Raw genomic sequence first — 9,797 nt, forward strand, 5'->3', positions numbered from 1 at the left:
CTGTCTTCATCTTCAGATGATTCTCCACCACTGGCGGGAGATTCTCCACCACTGGCGTGCATTGGATCCTTGACAACCTCAGCAAAACAAGCTGATCCATCCTGATCACCACTTCCCAACTGAATCGACCAGTCACATCCTTCATCAACTTGTACCACCAGAGCCTGGTTGTTGTTTGATGCTCCTGCTTGACGAGGATTGTTCACATGCATCAACGTACGCTCGTTATTCCTGTTTTGATTCTGATTCTGCTGGTTGCCTTGATTCCTGAATGGATTCTGGTTCCCTTGCTGAGCTGGCTTTGTACATTCTCTCTTGAAGTGACCTTTTTCACCACAATTAAAGCACTTGACTGATTGTTTATCGAACCCATACTTGGTATCTTTCTTGCTTTCCAAGCTGGTTCTACCAGTCCTTTCCATGAAGTCTTTAGCTCGCCTAACCGCACTAGCAAAAGCCCATTTGATGTCCATCATATCCATTTCCTCCTTATCAATCTGCTGATAATCTTCCTGCATCAGATTGATGTTCCCAATCTGCCCTGCTACTAACCCACAGTATGCGCTCACCAAAGTGTTCAGCAGCTCCATATGTTCTTTAGCTACTTCAACACTTACTTTCGAGAAATTTGAAGTGTCGAGCCAAACTGTATTTGGATTAGATGACTGACCAGCAGATGAAGTGCTTCCATAACAAGCTTGTTGTGGAACTGGTAGTGGATTTCCGTACATATCTCTTGCTCCGATAGATTGATAGCTTTGCTTTGAGACTTCTGGTTGTGGATTTCCATACATGTCAGTATTTGAGACAAAAGCTGTTTGAGTTGAGGAAACTGGTAGTGGATTTCCGTACATATCTCTTGATACAAAGGCTGTTTGAAGCTGAGCATGTGGAGCAGGTCTTGCAGCAGTGCTAGAACCTCCACATTTTCCATAATACATATCAGGATTCTGTTGCACTGGAATCCTTTTGGCCTTCCTGATTTCTTCTTGATCTTTGTTCTCTAAGAGCTGAACGAAATCATTGATGTTTGTTGCAGCCAAAGTGCCATTGTATTTCAAGATTTCCAAGAAACCATTCCATTGAGCTGGTAATGCGTCGGCAAACTTGATGACAACTTCTTCTGGAGTCACTACTACCCCAAAGTTATTTAACTCAGTCAACAAGTGATAAAATCGACTTGTCAAGTCTCCCAATGATTCCCTTTCCATACATGTGAAGCCATCAAACTCCTTCTTGAGTAGATCATGTCATAATTTGCGTGACGCTTCTTCCTAGACCTCTCGTCTTTAATGTATCCCATAACCACTTAGTCGTCTTGAAGCTGACAAACTGATGATATATATCCTTGCTCAATGCTTGAGTTAGAATAGAAAAAGCTTTCTTTTCTAAATCATATTTCTTCTTCTCGTCTGCCGTAAGATCTGCAAATGTCACGGCAGTTGAAGCGGCAACATCAAGTGCTTGATCGAAATCTGTAGTAAAACATAACAACAATTCCGTGTTTTGCCCAAGAATATATGTATGGAATCTGTCTTCCCATCCAGGATATTCATTCATGTGCCTTAGCTTCGGTGGACGATTAATGCTTCCGGTTTCACTTTCGCTTAAAAGTATACTTTGAATACTTTGATTTTGATTGGAAACGAATGCCCATTGACTTATCGAAATTTGATTCGCTTGAGATGGAATAGGCGAAGATGCGGATGCGGGAGATTCGGCCCATGATGGCGATTAACCCTTGCTCGAATACTTGCTCTCCGTATTAGATGGAATACCCCACCAATCTGAACTCATTTTGGATGTATGATAATGAATACCTGCTCAAAAATCTCAAAACAAACTGTTAATATAATTTTACAAAGCTTCTGTTAAAAAGTTTGAAGTGAAACCCACGAAAAACTATGTTCTTTGCGAAAGACTCAAACTGACAAAGGGGGGTTTTTCGTAAATGACCAAATGACGAAACACTAAGGTTTTTCATAAAGGACAAAGTGACGAAAAATGGGGTTTTTCGTCTAGACCAATTTTGATGAAAGATGGTTCTTCGTTGACTAATGTGCACACACAACTTTATGGTTGATAAACCAACTTTCAAAGATCACCTTACTTTTGATCACATTTGTCAACAATTCATCATTTCAATGACAAACAATTCAAACAAGATAATAATGCAGTCTTCAAGCCTTCAAACGCTAAACCCAGAATAATGAAGAACTTCCGATGAGTTTATGAGTTTACCGGCCACTGGAAAAATTTCCGATCACAATTTTTGCACTGAAGTTCAATAAAAACCTTAAATTAACATGTGTGCATAAGATAATAACAAGGTTTTGTATGAACTAATAAGCAAAACAGCAAGGTTTTCAAGATATTTAAAAAGATTTTCCAGAAAATGCATTATCTTCAAACCCAAAAATCAAGAAAAACATATGAAAATCTTTGAAAACACAAGAAATCAACTTGGTTTTAACAAGGAATCGAGCCAAAGCACTGATACCACTTGTAGGTCCACCCGGAGGATCGAGTACAACCTATTCCCTGTTTTCCGATGAACCCAAGAGTGCGGAATCCAATCGGGTAAGTAAAACCAAGTAAAGAACACGAATACAAGTACAAGATTCACAGTTTAAAGTTCACTTGTATATATATTTCAGCAAAGTTTTAGTACACTGTTTACACAAGAAAAACCTCTCGACTCTCTGAAGTGTGTGCTCTCACAGTGTGTTCTTCTGTGGTGTATGCCTTCAGTCTGTTGTTTATATAACAAAACAAGTCGACGAACATCCTGCAGTTGACGAAGGATCCCAGACGAAGATCTGAGATTGACGAAGAATATATCCTTCGTCGTGTGGTCTTTGGCAAACAAACAAGTGACAAACCTCATCAATCTTCATCACACTCCCATATTCGACGAAGAATGTTCTTCTTTACAGGTTCTTCGTCCAGCATGTGTTATCGACGAAGAATGTTCTTTACCATGAGGTTCTTCGTCTCACATGTATTGCTGATTCTTCGTCGAGACCAAACAGCCAAACATGTTCTTCGTCAACTTCATATTAGGCTGGGTTCTTCGTCAAACATGCAGGTTCTTCGGCAGAATGCATGCAAGGTTCTCTGTGGAACCTTATACAACACTCTAATCATATAGATTCTTTGTGAAGGACTGCAATCTAGCAGATCATTAACGAACAGCAGCAACAGATAGCACAAACATCAAACAGATTGCATTCTGCATTTTATTACAACATGTACAAAGCCGAATGCGTTCCGAGTCACGACGGAGGAGATCGTGCTTCGGTCTTCAATTTGTAGATGAGCTGAACCAATACGAGTTGCATCCACAAAGTGTATCAACATTTTCCTAGATTGGACGCGAATGTGCTAAGCCGTGAACAACTTCGAATGCAAGGCTTTGCGGTCATGAACAAAGGGAACACTTGTAAAATCAAGTCCTGATTCCATGAACCACTTTTATCTAGGGAATGACAATCAAATCAAATACTAGAAGAAGAATTAAGAAAGGATAAACATAAAATGTTCACACAAGAACATGAGCAGACATATCATCCACACAAGAATGATTTTTTAGAATCCTATTTCCAGACACTATCATTGTTTATTTGTTTAAATCAATTCTATGTTCTAGAAATCTGATTTCTATCATATTATGCAGATGATGTTTAATACGTTAGTTTAGAGGATATTTATCTCATAGATATAGATAGAATGCCTTTGTACCATAATGGACATTTTATCAAATGCAAGAAACCATAAATATTAATCAAATATTCAAATGCACAATGAAAATTTGTCCAAAACTCAAAAGCGTAAAAATGAAACAATGTTTTAAGACAACCAAAAAGATATTGCTCATGATTTGAAAGCATAATAAACTATTAATGTGCTTTCGCTGCAATCTCTCAGACTGCATTACTCTACCTCCTCAATGTATTCCTCTTCCCGCAAATCATAAATGTGAAAAACACATTTTAGCGTCAATACACTAAAGATTTGATGAAAAGCAAATAACAAAAATATTGTATATACCTCAAAAACTATCCCAGAAGAATCAGTCTTTATTAGCTTGGCAATCTTCTTTGTGCAATTCTAGTGCCCTTCTTTGCCACAATAGTAATAGATGTCATCATTGTAGCTTAAGCCCCTTTTCTTGCCTTGGCTTGGCTTGAGGTTTGTGGTCTTGATGTATTCTTGGGTTTCAGCTTTCCCTTAGCTGATACTAGCATATCTCGCAGCTCAGCTATAGTCCCTCCATAGACATTCTTGTTGTAGCCTTTTACGAACTCTTCATACTCAAGCGACAAGTATGGCAATATCATATCTATAGCCGTGTCTATGTGCATCGAGTATCCAAGCTTCTTAAGCCTGTTGATGTACCTTTCCATCTTGTACATGATCCTTGACATTATGCTCAAATTTCATTGGATGCTTCATTTCCTCGAGTATAGAAAAGTGCCAGTTTCTTTTGGCTTGATACCCTTCTTGCAATGCTAAGATCATATTTTAAGCATGCTTATACTCAATTTCATCTCATAAATTTCCAGGAAACTTGTCAAATAGACTTGATAGAATCAAATATTGGACCTTTTGGTGTCTTGATCTTATCTCCATGCTTTGGAAAGAATTTACCAAACCCAAATTTCCATACCAAAACCTCTAACCTCTTTCAAGCAACTAACATGTTTGACTCCATATAGACATAGAAAAGATGAATGTTTCGTGCTAGTGACAACGCAAGGTTATTAGTATGTTTTTAAGGATTCAGAAAACTCACTTTCAATATGGTATTCCTTACTTTGTGTCATTAACCAACACACACACACACCCTTGTTAATCCATAGTTTGTTTTTGTTAATTCCCCATCAAGGGGTTTGCTTTCCCCAAACACCACAAGAACCTTAGCCAATCATGGCCTTAAGCCACTTAATTTTCCCGCAAACTCATCAATTGGCTTCCTGACTTTCATCTTCAAAGACTCAAATTCACTCGTGAGGGTATGTAAGCGTGCCTTCTGAACCTGACAGGCACTGATGTGCTCTAAATTGTACATGATATATATATATATATATATATATATATATATATATATATATATATATATATATATATATATATATATATATATATTCCCTACACTTTTGAGTAGATAGAGGGTTATTTTTATTAAATTCTACTTGTATCTGGTTCATATTTAATGTTTAGTGATTTTAAGAGATAATGAGCTAAAATGAAATATTTTTACTAAACTATTCAAAACGAGCCAAAACAATTGTATAAACCTAAACTCAAGATAAAATAATAAACATATATATTAATGGTTAAATATACATAATATTAGTTTAGGAATTATTATTTTTAATTGATTAACTAATATAGTAAGTTATGGACTAAATTAACGTGTAAGTCATGACCCTAGATTATCTATACTATATAATAAAAGAAACCTGTTTTGGACAGTGTCAATCAATGAAAGCTTTTCCCCTTCCTCACCGGGTTATGAAAGTGGGCCATACGGTAGGTGATCCACGAACCCACGTCTTATTCAAAACAAAAATCATTATCCAAAACCCTAATTTCTCCAACTCCACCATCAATCTTCCTAAATCAAAACCCCTAAACACCTTCCCCTCAATCCTTCCTCATCCTCCAGCGACCGGCTATCATATTAACAAAAAATTAATCGCTGTTCAACATCGCTGCTACCAACTTCAAGCTATGTGAACATGTGAAGCATCACACGTTGCTCTTCAATTTTGCATACTTCTACTAACCAATTCTGCAGATCCGGGTAACTGATCTTTATACGATTGTTATGGTTACTCATTTTTTCTGAGATTGTTCCATTAGTTTTTTCTGAGATTGTTCTATTAGGTTAGATATGTGCTTGATTTGAGATAAACTTAAGTTAACGAAAGAACTAATATGGTTTTTGGGTTCGTTAAAGTATCAAATCCTGATTTTGTTGAGGCTTTGTTTTACAGTTTTTACCCCTTTCAGATTAAACACAAACCATCTCGAACCATTCATAAGTAAATGGGTTGAAAATGCTACCTCTGTGCACAGCCGACTATTCAATTTGAAGTCTTATAATGTGATTAGAATTAGTATTTATTTATCAATAATAATATAAATCTTTGTATAAGACCATATAGGATTTGTATGCGTCAAATAGATTTTGCATGACTCTTATTCGTCTGACCAGTTTATAACCTATATGAACCAATCCCGTTTTAGCTAATTTTTATTTGGCCCCTTTCAGATTAAACACAAACCATTTCGACCCATTCAGCGCTATGATGACCATACGGATGATTAAAGTCGTGTGACCATTCAGCACGTGGAGCGAATTAGCGAGCTGGTATGATACGAATCAAATTAATTTTTTTTTATTTCATATATGTGTTTACATGACTCTTATTCGTAAGATCCATGGAAAGAAGTAGGGCTCAAAATGTTATGGTATTACTTTTTCAATGATTTCAAATCAACAATTCTTTTATATTTTCTTAGTATTTAAAAAAAATATAATTATTGGTTTGTAAGTTGTAATGAAAGGTACACACACAAAGGTTCTACGGGATTCAAATATGATGCTACCATTCTTTTACCAGGATTGTTTTACAAGATTTGTTTGAACATGTGTAGCAGCTGTACATGTTAGATTTGTTTAAAATTAACTCATATTAAATGTATAATAAGTTGTTGCTGTTCTGTTACGATTTAATTAATGATGAAATTTTCAGCACAGATATCCCGATACAAAATCCTTGACTTTTGCAGACACACGCCTAAGGTTAAACGAGCTAATGGGCTACACCCTTGAGCTCAAACCGTCTCAAATTCCCCATGAACAAGCGGGTCGAGGTTTATTTGTAGATGCAGATGTTGGCTCAGTAATAGCACTCTACCCGTATCTTATAACCCGTTACCGTAGGACCATAATTACCATTACATCCCTGGATACTGAAGAGTCTATGCACAAAACCTGTATCTTATAACCCGTTACGACAGGACTATAATTAACGGTCAATTTCGGGGTACTGCTGGTGAAACTACTAAACAATGTAGAGGATAAAAATAGAATAAAGCATGCGGATATTTGACAATTGGTCACTATGCTGGAGATGTATGCATTCTATCTTAACCCATGTTCATAGTTATAATAGTATTCGTTGAAAATAGAAATATTTTTATTCTTTAGGTGCAATATCAGTTTGAACAGTTTATTGACAAAGAATAAAGAGTATGTGGTTTTCGAACTGAGGAGGTTGTTTCTGGAAGTTCTGGTACGTAGGATTCTCTCTATGTGCATAGATTTCTAATTCTTTATATGTCCTACTGGTATCATAAATATTGCAACCCTAAGGAAAGTGGTGTGACTTAACAAATGTGAAATTCTATTCAACAATCACAAAATAATGTATTTTGGTAGACCCAAATCAGTATAACTAAAAATATGTAATGCTAGGAGACTTAACCAGCTTTATACTAAACCATGTAGATTGATCATCACGAGTTTGGTGTTTTAGTTGTCTTTATGTTTTGATCATTATGACACCATTTTAAAAATGAATCGATCAATTTGGGTTATGTTTAATCTATATTTATCTAAAAGGTTAAACGAGTAGAACAAGATAAAAAATAGCTTTGTAGAGCAAAAGGGTTGAACGGATCAGAAGTGGCTAAATTGTATTTTAGTTACATAAATCCTATTAAATATTATATTTAGAGTTAATAAGTTTAAATTTTGTTACCGTGTTTGAGTCAACTCAATCCGTCCATTTTGCCATCTCTTTTTGTTTTAATTTGACATACACACTTAAGGGAGTAGGTGTGTTGACTTGGATTGTAATCTCATTTTGAAGAATGGTTGTTCATTATCTGGAACATGCTTGTGTAAGATGATGTATAAATGAGTAGCGAGTTTATTGTCAATTATTTATCAATAAAGTAATGAACATCTCTATTGTTTTCAGGGGATAGTCTTGAATGATATGTGGTGCCATAAGCAAAAACCTTCAGGATGCAGATTTTGTGAACCCTTAACAAATCCATGTGCTGGTAAGATAGATTTTAGCAAAAAGACCAGAACGACACTTAAGTTGAATCATTGAAAACTAAGTGGAAGATAACAGGGTCAGATAAAGATGCACACATCTTGACAAAAATTATTCTCTATTTTTGTCTCCTACCTTCGTACTCCTGATTGTCTAAAAGATTGCATCTTATTAAATCATCAAACTTACAACATACTTAGACCTCTAACTTGATAGTGTATAAGTGTATTCTAAATGGAATTAGTTGTAATTTGGATACTTATAATTAGTTTATGTATCTTTCAGGTGTAATATTCATTTTTTTCCTTTTTGAAGAATTAAATGGAATATGCAGTCTTTACAAGATCATGTGCTACGGAAGTTGGGCAAATTGGAGAACCAACTATAAGAGAAATTGGTCATGGTACACTTGCAACGGATTGAAAGTTGAGCAAAATCTATTTTTACTATGTATACAAATAAGTATTTAGAGATTTGTGAGTTATAATTGTAACTTGTCATTTCTTATTATTGTATGCAATATATGTAATTTCGGTCATAAAAAGTATGTATGTTCAGATTTATGAATTATATCGTTTTCCTTTATATAATTCGTGTATACACGGGTTTATAACTTAGAATATCCTATGTATTTTTAAGTTTTTTAGTGATATTGTTTCATTTTATTATTATCAAATTCAAATAAATTTGAAGCATTTTTATTTGTGAAACCGCGTGTACACGCGGGCTCTAACCTAGTATTATAATGATCTTCAATTAAAAAAAACAATTTTTGTATGAACAATTCATTATTAAGGTGAAATAAATTGAAAAATTAAATGAGATATTAATGACATGTTCTATTCATACGTGTAGGCATGTGATGAATTAAAAGTTAATTCTATTTGAAGGACTCGTGAGTTTTAAAGAAAGAAAAGAAACATGTTCATGCGCCATCCATGTTCATGCGAGATATATTGTTGTTGTTTTTAGGCTGTAGAGCATCACAGAGGAAGCCCAATTCACCTTAGCAACTTGCTACATGACCCAGTTCGCTTGTAGCAATACACCATAAGCCCAACGTCGTGATTATTTATATTGTGGTCCGATTATAATATTAAAGGAGAATATGACTTCCTACGGGAATTTAACAACTATTTTATATATACCCACACAATAGATCGCAAAAAAAAGGAGACGATGGTTTTGACACGGGGAGGCAGACGAATTGAAAAGAGAGACCAGACGGCAGAAAACAGAAGGCATTCAAGGGACGATCGAAGTGTTTCAAAAGAGAGGAAAGCTTGTGATTGAAGAACGTAATGAAAGTTTATAGCTTGTTTAGTTAGACTTGTCTATTGATTCAGTTTTTATTTAAACTTGAGTATTATATACATTGTTTTCTAAATCCGTTTGCTTTTTTTATTTGTGTTTCGATTATCTCAATGCTCGGCTAAATTCTTTGTTGCTACCTAGGCTATGGATAATTGTTAATTTTACTTGTGGTGAGTGTTCTAATCTAGGTTCTAATGTATGTGTATATTTAATAATTAATGGTTTATATTTGATCCACATTTTCTTGGTTAAAATTGATTGTGTATTGATTAAAGCGACGGTTAGGTGATTTCATTAAATCTGTGTTTTCGGCTAAATCTCATGGTTGCTAGACGTAGTAAACCCTACGAACAAACTAATAAACTATTCGGTAATTAAATATTCTACCGTCTTTGAGACCGAGAG

At 35.2% G+C, this 9,797-nt stretch overlaps 1 protein-coding gene across 7 annotated transcripts; it reads left to right on the plus strand.

The window, feature by feature from the left end:
* The first annotated feature begins 5,510 nt into the window (after window positions 1–5,510).
* On the plus strand, window positions 5,511–8,698 carry LOC110898157. 7 transcript variants are annotated; one of them, XM_022144913.2, is made up of 6 exons: window positions 5,511–5,809; window positions 6,281–6,379; window positions 6,770–7,147; window positions 7,223–7,307; window positions 7,998–8,082; window positions 8,413–8,698. In XM_022144913.2, exons 3-6 carry the CDS (start codon window positions 7,137–7,139, stop codon window positions 8,499–8,501), a joined length of 270 nt encoding a protein of 89 aa, XP_022000605.1. In that variant the 5' UTR covers window positions 5,511–5,809; window positions 6,281–6,379; window positions 6,770–7,136; the 3' UTR covers window positions 8,502–8,698. The 7 variants fall into 7 exon arrangements, 4 of the variants coding, with proteins under 4 accessions (XP_022000605.1, XP_022000602.1, XP_022000601.1 ...); XR_002569245.2 differs by having other exon boundaries at window positions 5,513–5,809; window positions 8,394–8,698; XM_022144910.2 differs by having other exon boundaries at window positions 5,513–5,809; window positions 6,765–7,147; window positions 8,364–8,698.
* Window positions 8,699–9,797: the final 1,099 nt, after the last annotated feature.

Source organism: Helianthus annuus, chromosome 13 (genome assembly GCF_002127325.2).
Source record: "Helianthus annuus cultivar XRQ/B chromosome 13, HanXRQr2.0-SUNRISE, whole genome shotgun sequence".
NCBI classification, from domain to species: domain Eukaryota; kingdom Viridiplantae; phylum Streptophyta; class Magnoliopsida; order Asterales; family Asteraceae; genus Helianthus; species Helianthus annuus.